Here is a 23,534-nt window from a genome sequence, read left to right as displayed (position 1 = left end):
GTCACACAATTACCAAACATTTACATTTTTTCCTTCAACCATTTTATTCCAGAGACTAAATAAAAACAGTTATGCTAATAAACTTTATTATTTAACAATGTTCTCTAGAGGTCAGTGACAAATTGCAACGGAAACCCGCGCAAATTTAACTTTTTGTTATCAACAATGCCGTTTCAGGACTATTTTTCAATTAACGCGCAGCATAAAACTTTTTCCTCTGTCGATAGTTTCCCGGTGGAAAACCCGAAACAGTTTAATCAGCCGAATTTGCCGCTATTGTTTCGGTGTTGGTGTGTAGGTAGCGCATACCAAAAGGACGCGAAACGTCGGGGATCGCGTTCAGTGCGTCGCGACGCTTTTCCGAGCAACGTCACGCAGCTTATCGACAGTTATTTTGTGGGGGCGATCGTCTTGTTCCCGTCAACAGGTTTGTTTGTTTTTGAAACCCACTGTTTCTGTACAATTTTTATTTATGGTCTTTGTTTTGATTTTAATTAATTCATTTTATTTTATTGTGGTGTGTTTTTTAGATTTTGTAATATAATAACTGATATTTGTATTATTTTAAATTAACTTTTATTAAAATGTCTTTATTTGTTTTTAGGTTTCTTTTTACAGCAGGAGTTGCTTTATTTCACAATTTTCTAAAATTTTATGGAAAACACACCGTTACACATATGTCATTATAAAAATTTTTAAAATCTTATTCTTGAATTTTAATAGACTGGCAATTATCCAGTTATGCAAAAACTACAAAACTTATGAACTAAAATTTGGCAATTTGAATGGAGTACCATTATTTAATAAGCATGCGATAAACTTTAAAAGTAAAAGAGTTTAAATGCAGCTCTATGAGAAAGATAAATAAGTTATATAGACTAAAAAGGCGATTTTTAGTTTCTATACACTGTTTTGTTAATAGTATTAATAGTTCACTTGAATCCAAATAGGAAACTAATCTGTAAATTAATGGGATTATCTAACAATTTTAGAAACTCAGCGAAAGTGTCTCTTCGAAGTCTTTTCTGTCAATTTTCCATTAACAAGTTTTCTCGAGTTGTGGCGAGCAATAAAATCACCTATTTTTGTTTTCCTGAAAACCTGGAGGGTCCTCTCTGGATAATCTGTTAATGAATGTTGAGCCATTACTTTTTATCTCTTTGTTCACCAACACTTTTTCTTTGATATGGCTCTCATCAATCCTAGTCCTTGTTTCAGATTTATCTTACCCAATTGGTCCGTAATGTTTTTGTACAATTTCTGCAGAAAATACACAAGCACTCGAACCGTCTTTGAAATAATTTTATTAAAAGCTTTCAAAATATATAAACTATTTCAGACAAATTATTGTTACACACTTTTTTGTAGTTACTTTTTAAGATTTGAAGTTAGTTACTCGAATTGTGAATAAAACAGCAATTTTTGAGTCAGATCGTGAGTGCTTTATATTGATTTACACTATAAAATTCCAGAGTGGCCTTTATAAACTATAATAACATTTTGAGGAACATTATAACGGTAAAAACATAACCGATTAGATAAATATCACCTTCAACCCTGACATTCATATAGTTCCGGCTGACGGTAATTTAGCTAAAAAATACAACGAAGGATTATGCGGATATGAAGCCTAAATGGAAAATAAACACTACAGTAATCCATAATTTCCAAAACTTTTTACCCTAAAAAACGGTAATATTTAGTAGTCAGGTTTATGTGAATTTAAAACTCGTATATATTTTTAATTAATATTATGTTTTTGGTGTCTATTATACAAATAAGCGGAAGCACTTAAAAAAATCGATCCAGCACATAAAGTTTTCATGTTTGAAGTTTTAAATTACATTAAAATGGAACTTTGTTGAATTTTTTCCAAATGTCAATACACGACATGGAGTTCAACGGTAGGTAATTGAAACTTTTGGCTATGAATTTGTTATTTTATGTCTTTCTGGAAATTTGGAAAACATGCATACTCCTGAAGGCTAAAAGGGTGATAAAATATCACATAAAATACTGACTGGCAGGTTTAAGAGGAATGAGTTTCTTATACTTATACACTTTCCGAAAAAGTGTCGTAAAAGTGGACATATGGGGTGTAAGTAGGTTCTTATACTGGTGTAGTTTAAAACTTGTATGTGATGTATACATTTTATAAAACTAGGAAAAGGAACAGTTATTTACCTAACAAGTGCGGAAAGTGGTACTTTCCTAACAAGTGGGAAAGACGCTTTTCGCATGGGGAGGTTTTTTCCTATAAAGGAAATGTGGTTTTTCTGTCAAAACACACTAAATCCGGACACCCTGTACAGGCTGATTGATTGAGTTTTGACCACCCCCTTAGTGGGCAGTAAATCAAATTTATGTTTTTTTTTAGTATAATGGCTAATTTTTGAAACGCAATATCTCGGAAACGTGAAAAGCTAGAGAGACGATCGTACCTCCATTCTGTAGTATTTTTATACTACTTGTTGCTTATAACATTATAAGTTTTGCACTATAATACTGTATACATATGTACTGTAATTTACATAAAGGAGTCTCTCTGTCACAGATTATGCAGTATCGACTGTAAATTGATATTCAAATGACCGTGCTTTGCAAGTGCTAAAGGCACTAACTCTCGTTTTTGCGATTGTTACGTGTATTATTGATCTCGATACAAATTAGGACTCTGCATATATGCACAGAGAGGAGAATAAACAATGAGTTTTACCGTTCAGTTCAGTTTCTGATTTTGGGTTTAAATTGGTAATTTACTCACTAAAAAATCGATATCATTTAAATTTATGTAAATTACTGCGGTGAGCAACCTCCCAGAACTTTATATTGAAACAACTCTTTCATTTCAATTATTGTCCCTATAATAAAACGAATTAAATGACCTGGCTGGTAATTAATATTTTGCCATTACAAAATTGTGTATAATTTATGAGCGATATTCGGCTCGTGTCTTTTACCTTTAAGTAAGAAAAATCAATTTGCAAGTTAAATAGTAAATTGTTTGATTTATCTTCTTCGAAAGGGTAAAGCCCTAAAACTTTTTTGTTATAAAAGCTGTAGCAACTAAACGACTAAATTATGATGAATGATATTCGGATGACTGATGAGTTCATGGAACACAACCCATCCTTATTTCTAATAACACACGAGTAATTTCAATTTTATGTTTGTTCGTTTTTTGTTCTCTCACATGGTGCTGAGAGGACAGTAATGAAAATATTACCTAGGATCTGTCACTCTGGTCATGTGCAATATTTGCTTAAATCACAAACTACCCACTTAGCTGTGATTTACGCAAATGTGGACTTTAAAAGTTAGTAATGTCAACAGTTTGTGTATGTTTACAGTTTTTACAACCTAAATAAGGTTCGAGTAAACTCTTTTTCACATTTTTTCTTTAAAATTTCTTATTTTTTCATATTTGACCTATGACTTATCCTATATAAAAACTAGTCCGCAAATTAGGTATCATAACAAATTACCACATTATACAGTCCAGTTTTAAATGTCAATAATTCCCCAATCCATAGCCAATTAAAAAATAAGTTGACATTCATTATGTCATTTTCCTGAAAAGTGCTTCCTAAGGAAAATACAGCCCTTCAAATTTCTGTTTAAAAAATCGTTTTTTTTGTCATAACTGTCAAACCGTTGGAGCAATATTGATCAAATTTGGAACAAGCACTTTATTACACGTTATTACGGTCAAAGACCCAAAACTAACCCAACCCAACTTAAAAATTGTCTTGGAAACGGAAAATTCACTTAAGAAGTTTAAAAAATATTATTGTAGCCAGTTTTCATAGTTTCCAGACAAACTGAAAGACTTTAGTTTTGAAAATTGACTTTTCATGCAAATCGAGAGACTGAAAATTGACTTGTAGACATAAAAACTACTTTTTCAAGAATTTGTTACTACAAATTCATTCACATTTAAACTTTAAAAATTGACTTTGAACCCCAAAATGTGACTGAACTAATGAAAAGTGACATCAGAAGCTTAAATTTTCCATTGGAAGTAAGTTTTCATAATTTGAAGATAAATTTCAATATATTAGTCTTGAAAGTAGTCTTAGATGCAGGACATTAACATTCATGAAAATTGTCTTGAAAACGAACTTTTCGTGCTTTTTACTTTGCTTTTCATTTTCTTCGAATTCTGTACTATTTTTAGTGCTTCAAAACTGCTTTCAGCTTGGAAAATCGAGTTTCAAGACTATCTTCACCAAGTTATTGACATAGCAAACTTAAAAAACAATTTTTACATTCTTCAAAGACTTAAAATAGCATTCCAAGCTTTGTCACTATTAAATCGACTTCTAGACACCTCAGTGCTAAAAATTCGGGTATTTCTTAATAAACTAGACTGTTTTTAGTGTTTTAAGGCTGTTTTCAGTGCCTCAAATCGAGTTTCAAGACTATCTTTACAAAGTTTTTGACTTATCAGGCCTAAAAGCCAGTGTGTCCACTGACCATAGTCTTGAAAATGTTATTTCAAGCTTCTTCACTATTAAATTGACTTCTACACTCATAGGTGCAATAAATTGTAGCATCTCTAAGAAATTCAGACTGTTTTTAGTGCTTTTTAAGACTGAAAAATCGAGTTTAAGACTATTTCCAAAAGTCAAGTTTCTTCAGTAATAAAAGTAAAAAAATGTTGGTACCAAATACTATAATAATAGTCTTGAGAACTAATTTTTAGAAATAAAATAGTCCGAAAATTTAATTTATTTCTTGACTTGTTGAAAGTTGAAGAAAATTGAGTTGTACACGAATTAAAGTCTTGAAAATATACTTTTGGACTCTCTTTAGTCCTAGTAAACTCAGTTCTAGCATTAAAAGTCAACTTTTATATTATTTTTAGTAGTAAAAAATGAGTTTCATGCACAATACAATCTTTGTCTTGATTTCCGGACTTTTTTTAGTTCTTGAATGCCAGTTTCAGACACTCAACCAGGATGGCAGTCTGAGAAAGCGAATCATAAGACCATTACTAGTAGTAAAAAAGTTTTTAGACTATTCAGTACAAATTTGGACTTTCACAAGTCTTGGATGTACAGTTTTAAACTATAAAATGATTTTTTAAATTGAAATTTGGAGGACTGTATCTTCCTTAGGAAACGTTTTTCAGAAAAATGACACAATGCAAGTCAACTTATTTTTTGATTGGCTATCAATTGGTGAATTATTGACACTTAAAACTGGACCACCCTGTATATAATAGTTATTAGAATTTATTAATTTTTTTGTGTGTATTGTAGTAACATAAATGGTAATAGTAATAAAATTTATGGTTATACAAGTGAAAACGAAAAAAACTCTAAAGATAATATTTTTATTTGTGATTGGTCAAAAAAGGAGCTTTCAGTTGGCTGGATTTTTCTTGACGAATCACAAACAGAGGTACTCATTTTGAAAATCAAAAAGTAAAGCAAAAATTCTGATTGAGTTTTCACAGTAATTATTATCATTGACTCTGTTCCAGGTGATTTCTTTTTTTAAGACAATAATCAAGCTACACATTTATTTTTAACATTTTTGATATCTTGTCTGTAATCCCTGCAGGCGTGTGGGCGTAAATACCGGGTAAAAGAGTTGTAGCTAAAAATAGCTTATTGTTATTTCAGTAAACAACAATATGATCAATTTTTAAATTACAGAGGTAAATACTTTATGTAATAAATTTAATAAGGCAGATAGCGAAACGAAATGCAAAAAAATAAAAAAAGTTGTTTGACCCAATTAAGTTTTTTTGACTTTGATTTGGAAATAGTTTTGACGTCACTATAAAAGTAATTTTAGCAAAATAAATCTCATAAATTTAAAGCAAATGGAAGCAAAAACTTCTAAGGTAATAATAAAAAAAAAAACTAAACAATCTAATTATATTTTAATAATTCATTGAACCCTTTATTAATTGGACTGAAATTGCTCACAACAGCCACAAAACAATTTTAGACCACTAAAATGATTCACAACTTTGTTTTCCGTAGATTTTGCGGTCTCATCTAATCGTAATTAGTAAAGCCAGCCAACAAAATATGTTGAAATATCACTTGTACCATGTCCAAAATGGCCTCGAGGATAAAATAACAATGATAAAATAAGTTGACGTTTTCATTGTCATAAATAAGTTATATGCATTTAGAACGCAATTAATCTTCCTGTCTTACCACCTACTATCTTTTCTCGATCGATCAAATGTGTTTTTTTTTCCTTTTTATAGTAATTGTAGTCTTTTGTAAAGCAAAATTTGCGTGTCTGTATACGAAAATGTTTCGCAGAGGATATAACTCAACCACGTGTGACAAACTTCACAGGATGTGTCTTTGATTTATTTGATGTCTTCAGTCGTTAATTTCTACTGAGTGTTTTGACACATTTCCAAAAAAATAAAATAAAACAAATTTGATCAAGATTAGTTGGCTCACGTTTCACAACTTTTTTTTGTAAAATAACAGTTATAATAATATTTAAATACCTTTAAGACCAGAAATCGAAGAAAAATTCCGTGGAAACCGGCAAAATAAATTCCCTTGAGTCCTCAATACAATTTTAAAAGGAGCAGATCTGACCCAGAAAACCCGTAAACAAGTCACATAAATGAGGGAGGAATACGCACTTGTTGTTTTTCCAATAATCAATAATGTATAACATAAAGCTTTACATATTGATTCAATTCAAGTCTAGTTTTTTGTTGCTGAGGCATTCAAACATCAAACATGAATGCTGTGTCTGTCGTAGCGTGTCAGTAAATCCAAAGAAAAAGCTTTTAAGCCTTCAACCTAGTCTAAACTAAGATTTATTTAAAAAGTTCCTTTCGTCTCATTGCTGTATCGTGTTCTCGAGAGGATGTGCTCTAGTGACATTTTATGGTAATAAGGTGCTAGAGAGAAGCCTGAGAGATTCATTACGGCCACCGGGAAATGGAAAAGGACGAGCACTAAAAATGACGAATAACACGTGCTTTAATCAAAAAAGTGCTATAGTAGTGTAGACGTTCCTGATTCGTTTTGCAATATGACGGAAAACGGTACCATTTTTCTGTCTTACCTTTTGATTTAAATCAGAATAGGTCATTACAAAACGCCATCTAAACTATTTTATTTTTCTACCTTCTCCAAAAGAACTTTTGACTCAAATGTCGTTCTATTTATTTTAGCTAAATGGACGAACTACTTTTATTAAAGTTGTTGATGTGAAAACTAATTCAGATAAGGAAACATTATAATATTCAAAAGGCCACCGCCAAAGTGTATACATAATACTATCGCCCTACTTTATCTAGAATAATAAATTCGAGCTGCCAAAACACAAGTAATTTGTAAAAACTTTGTAACTTCCCCCGTTTAAATGGCAATTTCTATTAGGACTGCTTTAAGCCTTTTGACATGCAAATTACAAAGTTTAAATTAAACGTAGATACCTTTAAATTGTCCAGACGAAGAGTAAATAACACTGCTGAGTGGATAGATTACAGAACTAGTGTTGTAGAGAAACATTTTATAAACAGAGCTCTCATGTCAAGATCAATGGTTGCTAAAAAATCCTCTAAAACTTGTAATTATTGCCAGATTCGTCTGAAGTTCTTTTACAGTTACCTAATGCTTCTACAGTGATTTTAATATTGCCAGATTACTCTAAAACTCTTTAAACATTTCATAACTTTTTAAAAATTACCCCCAGAAACCTCTAAATACTTTATTATATTTCTAGAATCATTGATAAATTCTCAGAACCCTCGAAAATCCCTTAAACCTGCAAACAACATTGGCAAAACTGCCAAATGTATCTAGAATACTTTCCAAAGAGTATTACACATTACTCACGGGTGGGCAAAAATAAGTGAATAATATTAAACAATTCGCAATTTAATCTTCTCTATTAAAAAATGAAATAAAAAACTCACAGTCAAAACTAAATTTTACTTCGTATTGACAGTGAAAATATGATCTCTCAACATGAAAATATTTTCTAGTACAATTACTTAAGTAAACTACCTGCATTAGTATCAAATGGTAATATCATAAAACCATGCTTGTTTTGGTTATGGATTGTAAATGATCGTTTTTTTAGTGTTTATAAAAACATTAGCCGACACTTTACAACCATGAAAGTTTTCCAGGTCCATTGCCACAATACTAACTAGAATATTCATAGATATTGATTTGTCTGGAAGTTTGCTTTCACTTTTTTTTTATTAAATGATAAAAAAGTAATCTTCAGTTTCTGACCTTTGAGATTCCATGCAACTTTTATCTATTAAAAACTGGGAAACTGTAAAATATTGCAAAAGCGACAAAGTTGGCTCAAGTAAAATTCCCAACTTCAAAAGTTAATAAGCTTCCTAAGGGTAATAAAATAAAGCTCATTTTCGTCCTCATGTTTCCTAAGAAGCTTAAAAAAAACTATTTAAAATACATTTAAAAAATGCTCTCCATAAATATCAGGTTTAAACAGGGGAGGAATGGAAAGTGTCTAGGTTTTTTTATCAAGGGATGTGCTTTTTTTAATTAAAAACCGAATTATTTAAGGCAGAAAAAGGTCAAAGGTTTGTGAGAAGAATGAATGAAAGCTTTATTTATGAATACACACCCCAAAAGACTAGGGCAAATTTTTCGTTTAAGTATATTTATAGGGGTTTATTTGGGGCATTGATCAGAAATAGGAGGAACATTGTAATAATAACAAATGTTAAAGCTTTTATTAACAACACTACTATATTTTTAAAATTCATTAGCAAAACAGTCACAGTTTAGTTTATTTTTATAACATCTTGACGTTGTTAACCAACATGTGATGGAAAGTTAAAGCTGTTCTTTCTGCTGAAAAATGGACAATAATTATCGTACCTCTTATCGCTTAATAATTTTTTTTCGAACAAAATACTAAATTTATTTTATTAATCATAATTACTCATCTATAAAAGAACAAAGTTTCTTCTCCGATGGTAGTATTAATGGAAAATATAATGGTATTACATCGTTTGGAGCGACCTTTTTCGCTTTCATTCTTTTAGTAAAAAAATGCCATTATAACTCTAAATAATACGTGTAGCTTTATTAAAAGCTTTATTAAACGGGATTTAATGTGTAATTATGATTGGTCGCTCATAGAATTTAAATTCTAATAATAATAATTTACGGGCAGTGGTATACAACAAGCTTTCAGGTGTTATTGGTAAAATAAAGTGGTTTTCCAGTTTTCATCCTCTGAAATTTAAATCGAATATTTGCCAATTTGTTAATAAAACAAACAGGTGAATTATTGTTACTATTAAGTTAGCCACGTTCATAAACAACTGTCAGTTTGCTGTGTTGAGATGAGGAAAATCCATCCTACTAATTTTGGCACAAAAGGTCCTTTTCCATTGTTTCTACTTATTATACCAACTCGACCTCAATTCTCTATCTAACTAGTTCCAGTTAACTTTCATAATAATTGTGCTGTTATAAATGAGAATTTAAACCGCTGGTCATGAACAGGAAACCTACTTTTTAACTGCAACAATGCAATTTGAAGCTTATCTTGAAAATGGAACGTGCCCGGAAAATGGTATTACACATAACATATACACTGTACAAAAAGTGTTGAAAAAAGTGAAAAAGGAACTAGTGGGAAACTAGAAATAAGAACCGTTTACATAATGAATGAAAAAAATCGGGAAAACCATAATTTCTAGTTAAGAAAACCACGAAATGAAATTGGAGGTTTGTCCTAATTTGGAACGTTGAATTTTTTATGGACGTTGCCGTAGATATTTGCACGGAAATCTGAGAGTGTGCACGGGAAAAACCTCTGGGGTAGCCAAATGCAATTTACTGGAAAATTGAATAACTATGTTTGCCTTTATGCACAATTTAGACACCGAGCTCAGAAAACGATGCAACTGGGTGCTTTATATTCTAAATTTGCTATTCTCTGTTATTTGTATCTGGATTGTGGTTGAATACAAACTCTCGAATCTAGGCACATTACTGAGATTAGTCTTAGGAAATACAATCAGTTTGACAAGGTTTATAAATGTGACAGGAAAATCGTAGATTTAAGCCTGGTTTATAAAACAAAATTTAACTTTAGCATTAACTTTAGTATTAGCATTAAGAATAGAGGTAGTGGTTTTAAATTATTGTGATGTTCATAAACAAAATTTAACTGTAAATTTAGCTGTAACTGCTGACCTTGGTTTTACATAAAATTCTAAATTTTCTTACAGCTAATACTAAAGTTAAATCTCCAATGTTTAAACTTCCTCTTAAGATTGAATTTTTGCTTTATTTATGAAATTTCTAAACAGAAATTCAAAGAATATCCTTTTGCTATTGATTTAGTGCAGTAATGTAGCATTAGGCAACAAAACTTGAAAAAAATAACATTAAAGTTAGGTTACCTTTCAGAAAACTGTATGGTTAAATTAAGGGTTTTATAAACACCCTTTTTTTCAGGGTTTTAAATTTATTACTAATGCTAAAGTTACAGCTAAAGTTAAAATTTCTTTTATAAACTAGGCTTTACAATCAAATACTTTTATTTCCGGTTACAAAAAAAAAATGGTTAAACTCGAAAGCTCAATTTCCCGTAAACCTATCAACTATTCTTTCTCCGACTGGACATTTATTTCCTCATCCTTGACGCTTCGCTTTCCCATTATCCCTCATATCCTCCATTATTCACGGTTATCTTCAGAGTGTGTTCCATCCACGTTTTTACGGACGGAACATCAATTTTATTCCGCCAAGAACTGTTATAGAAATTTCAAAGGTGCATTATATGTATGTTTATTTATGGATGTTCTATTGTACTGTTCGTATAAAAGTGTTGATCTCTAAACCGTTTATAGAGTGCATTACTTTTAACTTTTATTATTAATAAACTAAATAATAGTTATTTATCAGCAAAATGATGTTTTTACGTCAACTCAAATATTTTCGAGCAAACCAATGAATGAAAATTAAAATTTATTAATGGTTAGTTACTCTCTGTAAATTATGGAAATTATAACAGTCTGTTAACGTACACATTTCTGGGTATTTCTTTGTAATGCTAATTTGAGGTATTATTTTAATGTAGTCATCATTCTCTTTCGAATTTAATTTTGTTAATGGATCTGGCTGATTCCCTAATGACAATTTTGCGTACAATTAGTTATGTTTCCAAATCAACCGAAACACCTGGTTATATGTGTTAAACGGTGTTATTAGGGTTGTGGTTTTTGGAAAAATTGCAATCTTCTGCTTTTTAGTATTTAAAAAAAATATATTAATAATCAGAGATGTTTCTAGACTAAGACAGTAGAGAGGACAACATAAATAACTCTGTTTTCTGTTTATTTCCTTTAAAAATGTTTAATTCTTTTTCTAAGAAAATTCCTCAGTACTCACTTAATTGCTTTTATTTTTCAGATTCAATTTTGAGCATTAGTTATTTTGAAACAACCTTCAAAGTTAAATTGAAAAGGAGAACGTTATACAGAAAATGGCGTTGGACAACAGTCGAGGTTTATCAAGTCGTATTGCAACTGATCCCGGGCTACAGAGGTGAACTAAATTAACTTTCTACAGCGAAAACCTTTTATCTCAGGTACGTTTTTTATGACTTTTAGTTGGTTCAAAGCCTTTTGGTAAATTATTTCTTTTTGCTAGTAGGCATTAAAAGGTGTTTAAACCCCCACAATTAAATTATCCACTACCTGCCTTGTTCATTGTAAAGTCACTGTTTCCACTTGAGAAATCAGGCCGCCAGGAGATATCATTTTATGCCTACATTTAGGGACGAGACGCAAAACCCTCCTATTTCATCATTACGAGTAGGGTGTCTTTAGACAGGACCTAGAAAAAATTGCAATAAAGAAGGAGCTTAAAATGTCCCTTTTCCGCTGCCAAAGTGAAGGAAATAAATTGGAAAGAAGCGCAGTCGTTTTGTTCCGAGGAACGCTTCCGAAACTGTTTTATTTCAAATGAATTTTAAGGAAGTTTTTTGTCACTTTGTTGCAATTTAAACCAAGTTAAAATGATAACAGAAAAACTGCTACTCGTGCATAATAATAATAATAATAATAATAATGTTTCTTTATTTCAAATTACATATTTATAGTACATAAAATGAAATAGCGTCAATAAATCAATAGGTGGATGCTGCTTTTACCTATCTTACTGTAATATCCGCAATGCCAACATAAACCAAAAGAAAGGGTTACTCATTACTTACTTAGATCAAATTTCTACCTTGTAGTTTGTTATAATATTCCTGTGTACAATATGGCTCCATTTTAATTAACAATGATTTTAGCTCTTTCTTAAAAAATATTACGTTGGTTTGATTCTTAAGTGACATTGACAAACTATTATATAACTTAATACAAGAATAATATGGACCGTTTTCAGTTTTTTTCAGGCGGTGAGTTGGTAGAGGCACACTATTAGATCTGGTATTATATTGACGTACTTGGGTCATGTTGAACTTATCTTTATGCTTATATACAAACATTAAACATTCAAAAATGTACACACCAATTGTTGTTAACACATTTAGTTCTTTAAAAACACCTCTACAGCTAGTTATTGGACTCATTTTCCGTATTATTCGAATAACCTTTTTTTGTATTACAAAAACCTTCTGTATTCTAAAATCACTTCCCCAAAAAATTATTCCGTATCGCAATACAGATTCGAAGTTTGCATGATATACAATTTTTGCGCAGTCCAAGCTTACATATTGCGAGATTGTTTTTATTCCGTAACCTATTCTGGCTAACCTTACGGTCAAGTGCTCAATATGTCTCTCCCATAACAAAAACTCATCAAGTTTACGTTACTGTTTAGTCTGTAAGTTTCATTATTTACATGTATTGAATCATTAACAGTTAGACGTTTATTTTTTGTTTTAAAAATTGCTAACTTTGTTTTTTCGGTGTTCAGTATTAGCTGATTCTGTTTGAGCCAATTAGAGGTTTGGTGTAAGGCATCCTGAGCCTTGACCACAAGGCCAGGCAGGTCTGAGCCAGATAGTAGAATGTTGGTGTCATCTGCATAGCTCGTTAACATAAATTCTTCTCCCATATTGTACATGTCATTAATATAAATAACAAAAAGAACTGGACCCAAAATGCTTCCCTGAGCAACCCCCGTATTGCTTATACCTATTTCGGATTTTGCCGAATTTATTACCACTCTTTGCGGCCTATTTGACAAATATAATTTGATCCATTCACTTGCTTTTCTCCTTATCCCATATTTTGATAATTTGACTAGCAGATTCTCGTTATTAACACAATCGTATGCCTTGATCAGATGCAGAAAAATACCCAAAGCAATATCCCCGTGCTCTAAGTGGTCCATAACAGTTTTGATAAATTGAAAGATAATCTGCCAGTCAAATATCCATGCTGATTGTTTGCCAATCAAGCTATTGCAATTCAAGAAATTTAGAATCCTAGTACTCATTACTTTTTCGAATATTTTGGAGAAACTGGGAAGTATAAATATCGGCCTGTAGATGTTAGGGTCTTCTGTTTGTCCCTTATTTTTGAATAAAGGCTTTATGTTGGCAATTTTCAGCTCGTCAGGGAAGATGCCAGCACACAGTGAGTTGTTAATAAGATACCTCAATATATCCAGAAGTTGTATTATACTTGATTTAACAATACATATTGGGATATTGTCATCTCCCGAAGTGTAATTATTTTTTAGTTTACCGACGATTTCTAACAACTCATCTTTCGTTACAGGCTTGAGAAACATTGATTGATTGTTTTCATTTATGTTACACTGAAATGGCAATAGTTTTGGTTTGCTTAATAAATTTGGTACTACAGTTAGAAAGTGTCTATTCATTTGGTTTGATAATATGTAATAATGGTTTGATACTTTGTTACAATTTAAACCAAGTTAAAATGATAACAGAAAAGCTACTACTCGTGCATGGAAATCTATCACAAGCAATCACTTAAAACAAACAAAGGGATGAAAAAGCAATATTGGTTTAAGTACCTCTACTCGTTTTCCCTTTGTTTGTCCAATGCACGCTTAATCGAAATGCAACATGGAAATTCAAAATTCAAGTTTCTAAAAGTAAATTGGCACACGTTACTGTTAATATATCAATATTATTAAGTTATTTACGTTCTTAACGAGCCCCATTTATCCAATTTAACATATCGAAGGCTGAGCTGCTAGATTTTATGAATTATTGTATTATAGTAGGTATTTTAAAGTTTTGTTATTCTTTTACAGTGTAAGTAAAGTCCTGTTCAAGTCAATTATCGTTTACGTCATCATCTATGTTCTTCTTCTGGAACATGTAAAAAGTAGATTATGGAAAATGTTAGAGAACACATCGTGTGTATTCCAAATTAATCTTTGAACTGTTAGCAGTTACTATTAGCAACATTTACAATAATAACTTAAAATTGGAGTAAAAAATTGTTATCATTAATCAACTCAGGTAAAATAAAATCATTTACATGTTCAGCCAAACTCAATCGCAACCATATACGTTTCGTGTCCAACTGTAATATTTCTCTTTTGGAACTGAAATCGATCATTTTACAATTTCATTTAACTTTGTTGCAGCTTTCTACTGTTTTACAACCAAACAGCGAAAGCATTTTTTCACTTAATTGAATGAAACAATTTAGAAATTACCACACACTAAAGTCTGTTCACTATTTTTGTGAATCGTTCCGTTGTAAATTTTTGATGACGACATCTCATATGTGCGAATTTCCCTTCTACGAGTAATGCTTTCAATAATTGTTATTGTTCGTCGAAATGTTAACAGGCACGTGATCCAAAAAAAAAAACGAAAAAAGCAGCTGAAATTTTGAAAAACTATCACGTAACTCATAAATTGTATGTGGAATTTGAAAACTAGTCGTGATATAAAAAAATAGGTGCTGTAATGTTAGAAACCTGTCACGTGACCAAAATAGTCTAAAATAACCGCTAAACTTTGAAATGTTTTTAAAATGATCATTAAAAATTCTTAAAACGCCACGTGACCAAAAATAAACCAATACAATACAATACCGACCAGTCACGTGATCTAAAAAAATCCCAAACACGGTTGAAATTTAAACAATTGTCACGTGACCTGAACCTGAAACTGGCAGTTAAAATTTGATAATTTTTTACAGTTTTTCTCTTAAGGATCGCGGTGGTTCAGCGTGATATCCTATTTGTATAGTATTTGTTGTATCATTCTGATGTATCAGCATAAACACAAACTATCTACAATGCAAACCAAGACAAATGACGATTACGTCATCATTTGCTCGGTTGATATTTGAACACTGATATTCCTTTCTTCATTTTAGAGAATTACACTAATCCACACCAATGTCAAATCATATTCAGTACATAAGCTGTCCAAACCGAATTAATGCTCCCTCCCCGACCTCCACGCCGGAGGAATTGGAAAGAAGAGCCATCATCCAAAGAAACGATCTTCTTCTCCATGAAGCTGTCATCAAGAATGACACTGATGGCGTGCGGAAAGTTTTAAAGGACCCTGTAGACGTCAATTCAAGAAATAACGTAAGTAATTTGAAAGTAAAAAGTGAAATGCTAATAGTGTTTCTCTTTCTTCTTTCGTGGTTTAGTTCCAGACTTTAACAAGCTTCCTCAGAATAATCAGTGTTTGTGGAAACTGAAATTGATCCGTTTGCCGGGGAAGTAATTTTCTCCTTTGAATTATTCACTTACAAATTAACCAAATCGTTCTCTTACATATTCAGTTGTGGGCTTTAATTTGATTCAGACAAAATAATAATAATATGTTGATATGAAAATAAATATTAATGTAACTAATTTTAGTAATAATTCTATACACATATAATTTTTGTGAAAAGACTAAAATCATTTTTAGTTACAACAACAAGATTCAAAATATGATATAAAATGCTAAACATTTAATACTAATCCAATTTGTAGGATGCAATATTCATGATTGTTGAAAGGTCTTGATATTACAAAAGCATTTACGAATGAAATATGTACATGTTTAAAGCACGGATTTTCTGTCTCTGCTGCTGTTTTTACCTTTGTCGAGTTTTATCTTTTGTCCTCCCGACTAAATGTAAAGCACGAGCCATTTTGTTTTGCCTTTAAATCGCAAAAATAACAAATTATGTCACTAAAAAATGCAAAATCTGATCCGTTATGGAAAGTTCGTAAATAATTTATGAAATCGCACAAATAATCAGTTTAAATACTTAGATTAGTTCGTATTTACTTTACCGCCCGTTGTTCTGAGACACTGAGCAGAGTGAGAAAAATGGTGGAAATCTTAAGTCGTAAAGTGATGGTTTTCGCCATGGAAATCTATGCGTAAACAAACATTTAGAGCTTAAAGAATAATAAACTTATTATCATAATAGAACATTCAGTAATATTTATTAATAGCAAAACTGATAAAAATTAAGTTCCAGACAAAAATTAATTGTTTGTTTCTCACCTAGAAGCTTCTCTTAAAATGCTAAAAAGAGCACACAAACTAAACCCCAATTAATCTTCATCAAGTTTTCATTTGAAAAGCTTTTCAGTCCCCGTACACAAAACGAGAAGCTCTAAATAATTAAGAACACTCATTATCTTTCGCACGTTATACCCATAAAGCGATTTATTACCTTAAAATCCGCCAAGAAAACTGTGAAAAACGCTCCACCATGAATTCATGAAACTAAACTATCGATATTCAAATTCAGAAAAGTAGGATAACCGAAACTGTGACCGAACAGATAGAAAATAATGATGTCAATCTGTCCATTCAATTTGCATTGACAAAACTGGAAACCACTGATTTCCATTTTCTATGGAAAGCTTTTGAAAGCCCGTAAAAGCACGCTATTGAATTTCGTATTGATGGGTATATCCACTTTAATAGCCCATACACTTGATAGTAAATATTGTATTTAATTCAATGCTTAATTGCAACGCCTCGTTTAGCCTGAAAACGCGGATTTATGCCATTTTTATGTGATCGCTAACGATTTGTATTTTAATTTATTTATGTGTTTCCGTTTCAGTATGGCCGAGCTCCAATTCACTGGGCCTCGGCAAGGGGTAACATAGAAATTATGGAAATGCTGTTAAACGCACATTGCGATATTGAGGCCAGAGATAAGGTAAGAAAAATGTATATTAAAACAGCATTAGGTTTAGAACAAAAAGTGCTGAAGTTTCAGCATTGTAGATTTCTTCAATGACAAATCTGAAGAAAGGAACAGTCTTAAAGAAAACTACAAGCAACGTGTCTAACCTGTCAATCTAACCTGTTCACAGAAATAATCGAGGTAGTAAAATAATTTTGGTACCCAATAAACACAACTACATTGAAGAAACGTTGTACTGAAACGCAACTTAACGTTGATTTTAGAAAATTCGACAACGTTCAAATGAATTAAAAATGTCGCTTAAATCAACGTTGAATTAACTTGTAACAGCAACAAAGGTAATTCAACATATGTAAGAAATACTTATCAACCTCTGTTTAACGTTATCACCCAATAAGTCCAAATACGTCGAAGAAACGTTGTACTGAATCGTAACCTAACGTTGATTTTGGTAAACTGGGAAACCTTAAATTCTAGTAAAAATGTCGCTTGAATCAATTTGCAACATCAAGAAATGCTTATCAACGTTTATTTTACGTCACTTTGCAAATGTTGAAAAACGTTTATAAACGATTATTAGCTACGTTGTTGAGGAAATGTAACAGATTATTACATTACTCATACTACTGTGACCGGTTATTTACCGGTAAGATAAAGTAAAATTCAGTGTGACAGGAAAATGTACTAAATTTGTGAGTCTAATTGAAATTTGCTTGAAAGATATCATTTTTTTCTCATGGCTGTCATTAATTAAAGTAATTTTCGGTCAATATTGTCAAAATAAAATCCTGAAAAATAAAGGCTGATTTCATTTGGTATTTATTGTTTTAGAGATTTTGGTTTATCAATAACCAGATAAATGAGTAAGTAACATTTTTCTGACCAAGTTATTCTTGACCCAAATGAGTTCCAATATTTTAACTTGTTTATAAATGAGTAGCTTTTATTAAAAAATAGCATTTGCAGCTTTTCGTCTATTTTATCAATTTTCTCATGTTTAAATTATGACAAATAATATGTTTTTAAGATGAGAAAAATGACGCAAATCTGAAAAAATAACTGTCATCAATCTTAGAAACACCTTTTGTATCGAATACTGCAAGAAAACTTTTTTAAACCCTGATTTTTGCAACTTTTGAGCACATTTTGGCAGTCAGGAAAAAGTTTGAACGGCCAGAAACGCAATTTGAAACTACATTCAGAGACAAAATGGCCTGTAAAACTCACTTTGAGTGAGAAAATTACAGTTTTAGGTATATTTTTGGAATCCTCATTAAATTTCCTATCCAGTAACATAAAAAACACTATAAAATTTGGTACAGTCAAGGAGAAAAGCCGTGTCAAAGTTTGAACTGACAGAAATACAGTTTGAAAGAACAGTCAGAGACAAAATCGCCTGTAAAACCCACTTAGAGTGAGAAAATTACAGTTTTAGGTATATTTTTGGAATCCTCATTAAATTTCCTATCCAGTAACATAAAAAAACACTATAAAATTTGGTACAGTCAAGGAGAAAAGCCGTGTCAAAGTTTGAACTGACAGAAATACAGTTTGAAAGAACAGTCAGGGACCAAATCGCGTGTAAAACCCACTTAAAGTGAGAAAATTACAGTTTTAGGTATATTTTTGGAATCCTCATTAAATTTCCTATCCAGTAACATAAAAAACACTATAAAATTTGGTACAGTCAAGGAGAAAAGCCGTGTCAAAGTTTGAACTGACAGAAACACAGTTTGAAAGAACAGTCAGAGACCAAATCGCCTGTAAAACCCACACCAGTGTATAATTGAACGTTTTTTGCCTCGGGATGGAAAAGTTAATTAGAAAATCACAAAGATGAAATAACAAATAAATAAAATACAAACAAGGGCTTGATGTTTTTGAAAGCAGTTATGGCTAAAAGGGATATGAAAACACACACACAGAATAATTCTGAAAAGAAATTTGATGAGAGTTAGTCAGTTAATTAATATTTACCTACTTTAATGATATTAGAAGGTTTTTTAAAACTGTGTAATTTTAAAATGCTGTGAGTGTCTTAAGGCAGAATAACAATATCAAATTTTGTTCACTGCACGTGTTTTAAAAATTTACATTTTTGTAACCTTTAAAGCAAAAAAAAAACTAAAAAAATCTAGTGTTATGGTAAAAGGTAATGAAGCTATTAAACATGCAGAGCGAAACTTAGAAGCACGGTAAACAGAAAAACTGTAAAAACTTTATTTTACCTAAGTTTAGTTTGGCTTCCATTAATTTAATTTGTTGATTGTTCACTAAAAGCTTTCATGGTTGCACTTTAAAGAAACGGGAAACTTTAAAACTGGTTTATGTAGTTTTCAGATTTTGTTTTATTCACTTTTTTAGTGAAAAAATGGCAAAATACTGCCAGTTTCTAGCGAATATCGAAACTAAATAAATACGAATTTTTCTTAAAAGAAGGACAAGACAATCTTGCTTTCTTTTCCATCGACACTCTACTCGAACACTTACAAACATTCCATACATTTTCATGATTTATAATTTTTACTCGAAAACGGAAAGGTGTACCGAAAAGTTACTAGATAACTTTTTTGTTCTAAATTGAATGAAAATTCTGATTTGAATTCTGAGGAACTCAGAACTGATTTACATGTTGAACATACCTGTATTTCCGTAACGAGAATAAAGAAGGCATAAAGAAGAATTTCTATTGTATTTGACTTTGTTAAAAATGTAAACTGCACAAGTTTGAACAATATTGCCTTAATCTATTAAGAGAGACTATTAAGGCCGGGTTTTCCCACTACTAGTAATCCTATACTTAATTTTTGTCCATTACAATACATGGACTACTTTGGTTACAAAGATAGTCAAAGTTTATATAAACTGCTCGTCAAAAAAAATGGGACACCAAAATAATTTTTGTGTTTCAAAATAATCTTAATCGAGTCTTGTGGTCAATATCTCTAGACGTTTTCGCCAGTTTGGTGATTTTAAGGGCCATTTACAAATTTTATTGCAAAATTTCAAAAATGGGGTTATTTTTACGTACTTTTCTTGTTTTTAATTTAACCATTTCTTTAAATCTTTTGTGGAAAAAGAAAGGAGTTAGCAAGGTTACAAACTGGTGATAGATATATGAATTGGATTATTAAACCAATAGTGTTCTTCTTTATCCAATATCATTATTTTCCATTAAAATCACTGAACATGCCAAGATTTATCATAAAAATTTGATTTGGACTGATTTGACAAGAAAAGTAAAAATTTTGCAGTAAAATTTGTAAACGGCCCTTAATCACCAAACTGGCAAAAATGTCTAGAAATATTGACTACAAGACTCGATTAAGGTTATTTTGAAACATAAAATTTGTTTTACGAGAAATGGCGTTAGACCAAATTTTCCATTTTTTTGACTACACCTCAGTCACATCCTGTATACTCGGATCCGTGACAACTTTCAAAAATATTATTTAGGTCATCAAAAAGAGAAAAGAAAATACCTTTTAATGCTCAAAGAATTATTAAAATCGAGTGAATCAATTTGAAGAAACAGCCGCTCAAAAATGACCCAAAATTTTGCCGTCCCATTCTTTTCGACGAGCAGTTTACTTTAAGTTTAAAGAAAACAAATTGCTAAAGTGTTGGGATTTTCTACTGCCTTTGCCCAATACTTTTGTTTTCAATAAAAAACAGAGTTAATGTTGTCACGTGACGGTATTATTTACATAGAATTTGATCGCACGTGGGAACTTAGTAACTGTAAAACTTGAGAATTTGAAGCTGATGATTGTATCTAAAAAACGAAACGTCGTAATTAAATACTAAATACTAACATTATTTTCTTGAAAAAGTGCCTCCAGAAGGTGCCATTGATTTTTTCAAATAATCGATACTAAAGTGATAAAAAAATTAAAAAGAAATTTTAGTTTTTCGGTTTTTGTCGGATATCTCTGGATGTAACGAACATTTCTTGAATTTTTTTACCAAATTATTTAGCAAATAAAATACGCAACTTTGTCTCCATTTAACTAAAGCTCTTCAACTATAGTTTCTGAGATAGCAATGCTAATGCATCAAATTTGTAACACTCTGTTGTTTGTCTGTTGTAACTAAACAATTTATTGAAACAATTGCAAAACAGATATTTAACCAGAACTGAAAACTTCACTTTTGCTCTTTAAATAAACTTTTAGTTGTATTCTAACAAGTTGTGTGTTTATTTCCTACAGTATGGAATGCAACCATTACATATGGCAGCTTGGCATGGCCATCCAAGGGCAGTTCAATTACTAATAAATTCAGGAGCTTGTACTAACGCTGTGACAAAGGTATACACCCTTATCATATGATAGGTAATATGCATGCATAATATATTGCACCGAATCATCCCTTTTAGACCATCCACTAACCAATAAATCTAGCGTGACCTGACTTGAGCCATTTATATACAAACGAAATTAAGAGAGACAGTAAAATGTCTTCATATTGCCAAAGGTCATAAACTCCATTTTTCAAACGACTTTTCATTTACTTTATAACCGCTGATTTAAAAGCTCTATCACTTCTGTTTCGGTACACTTCAAAAGAATTCAATTATCTTTAGCCGTTTCCGACCACCCTAGAATAAATTTAATTTAAAACTTTTTGTTTTTTTAGATTGGAAACATAATTTAAGTTTGTTGATTTGACAAGTTTGGAAATTGTATTTATCAGTAAATTTGTAAATTTTGAAAAATTCCTTCCAATGATTGGATTATGTTCTTCAATCTGTAGGATACAAAAGCGATATTGGAAGATTGAAGTTGTATAGGGAAAATCAAAGTACACTAAGATGACGTCACAGCCGAACAAAACTTCAATGTTGTCAACGTGAATAATAGACACTTTAAGTGGCAGGAAGACGTAATACGTAATACTTAAGATGACGTACGTATTTAAGAATTTTGCGTTTATGTCAAAATTTACTTTAAGTTTGTTTTAAGTTTACCTTACACGGTATAGGCTATTTCAAATATCAAATGACAATATAAGTCAGGAAATCTGTCAACCTCGTGTTTTCTCTTAAATTTTCTTTGATATTTACTGTTTATATGTACTGTAGGCGTTTTTGTTTTCTTTGTATGTTGTATACTTATAACACGTATGCCACATAATGAATGACATTTTTGAAATTGCCATTCTAGATTTCGTCTCGGAAGATGAAGACGACTTGGATGATTTGATTCTTATGCACTTGCATAATGAAAATAATATAGTGATAAGAAAAGAGCTCTATGGCTCTCCCATCTCTTGGAGTGTTTACATGGGTTTTGCCCATATACTTCTATTGCCAAAAAATGTAAATTAACTCTTTTGTAAATCTAAAGCGCAAATTGAAATCTGATTGTTTCATGTTTTGTTTGAAAAATGACATGAATCATAAAACGTTGATTGACAGAAACCTGTTTGCGGGTTGCGTATAACGTACACGTTATAGTCCGTAAAAGTTACGTTAAAGCCGTTATCCGTTATTTTTGCATGTGTAGGTGGTGAAATAACGTATTACGTATAAGGTTTTGCTGCCACTTAAAGAGTCTAATAACTACTACAACATACGTCAATAAGGCTAAAAGTTTTGAACAATCGGTTTGACAAAAACTAGTCAAACAACGTCAAAACAACTTTTGGAAAACTGACGTGATCCTAATTTAGTTTGATTTTCTGTGCATGCGTTGATTATATTTTTGTCTTAATTTATTAAAACTTTGCATGATTGTCACGTGATTATTATCATCAAAACGCATCGCTCTAGCATTGACGTTCCGCTTCCTTATTGGCATCGATAACAATGCGACAAATTCATATGTCACCACTTAATTTATCAGGCCCAGTACACGCTACTAATATGTGCAGCTAGAAATAACAGAGCGGAAGTCATAGATTTCCTTCTGGATACGTTGGAAGACGTCCAGATCGACGCCGTCGACGCCGACGGACAAACGGCGCTATTTCATGCGGCCGCTAACGGACACGTCGTAATTGTAAAACGTCTTTTAGAAATGGGTGCCAGCTTGGATAGGAAAAACAAGGTATCAAGTTTTTGGCTACTGTTATTCCAACAAAACATTACGGTAGAGAATTATTCATTCTACAGGGTTGGTCTGTATTTGTGATTGTGCTGCGACTTTCTAATAAACCAAGCCAATCTCAAAAAACATTACCAATTTTAGCCACTGTGATGTATATCTAGGCTGCTAATAAATGTCTCGTAAAAATTGCATTCAATGACTTCAATAATATTTTCTTAAATACTGAGAGACAAATTGAATACCAAGTTTCACTTAGTCACAAAGTTTGTAAGACACACTACATTTAATTTTCCCGCTTATCCAACTCGCTAAGGGCCAAATCAACATTTAGTCTGTAAAAAAAAACATTTAATTTATTTGTCTCTGAATAT

The 23,534-nt window shown here is 31.4% G+C and overlaps 1 protein-coding gene across 4 annotated transcripts in view; it reads left to right on the top strand.

Moving 5' to 3' along the window:
• The first annotated feature begins 277 nt into the window (after window positions 1-277).
• LOC145725675 (uncharacterized) overlaps window positions 278-23,534 on the top strand; it is a 33,215-nt gene continuing 9,958 nt past the window's right edge. Inside the window, exons 1-6 of one of the 4 annotated variants that reach the window (XM_081974512.1) lie at window positions 278-427; window positions 11,406-11,583; window positions 15,317-15,536; window positions 17,027-17,125; window positions 21,325-21,423; window positions 22,960-23,163. In XM_081974512.1, coding sequence (XP_081830638.1) covers window positions 15,339-15,536; window positions 17,027-17,125; window positions 21,325-21,423; window positions 22,960-23,163 — 600 coding nt within the window. In that variant the 5' untranslated portion in view covers window positions 278-427; window positions 11,406-11,583; window positions 15,317-15,338. The remainder of the gene's footprint in view (window positions 428-11,405; window positions 11,584-15,316; window positions 15,537-17,026; window positions 17,126-21,324; window positions 21,424-22,959; window positions 23,164-23,534) is intronic. The other 3 variants (XM_081974514.1, XM_081974513.1, XM_081974515.1) reach the window with 3 other exon arrangements.

Source organism: Ips typographus, linkage group LG2, assembly GCF_016097725.1.
Source record: "Ips typographus isolate SLU linkage group LG2, UJ_Ityp_2.0, whole genome shotgun sequence".
In the NCBI taxonomy this organism is placed as follows: Eukaryota; Metazoa; Arthropoda; class Insecta; order Coleoptera; family Curculionidae; genus Ips; species Ips typographus.
The sequence above is the reverse complement of the archived record's forward strand: the minus strand, read 5'-3'. Positions and strand labels throughout refer to the sequence as shown.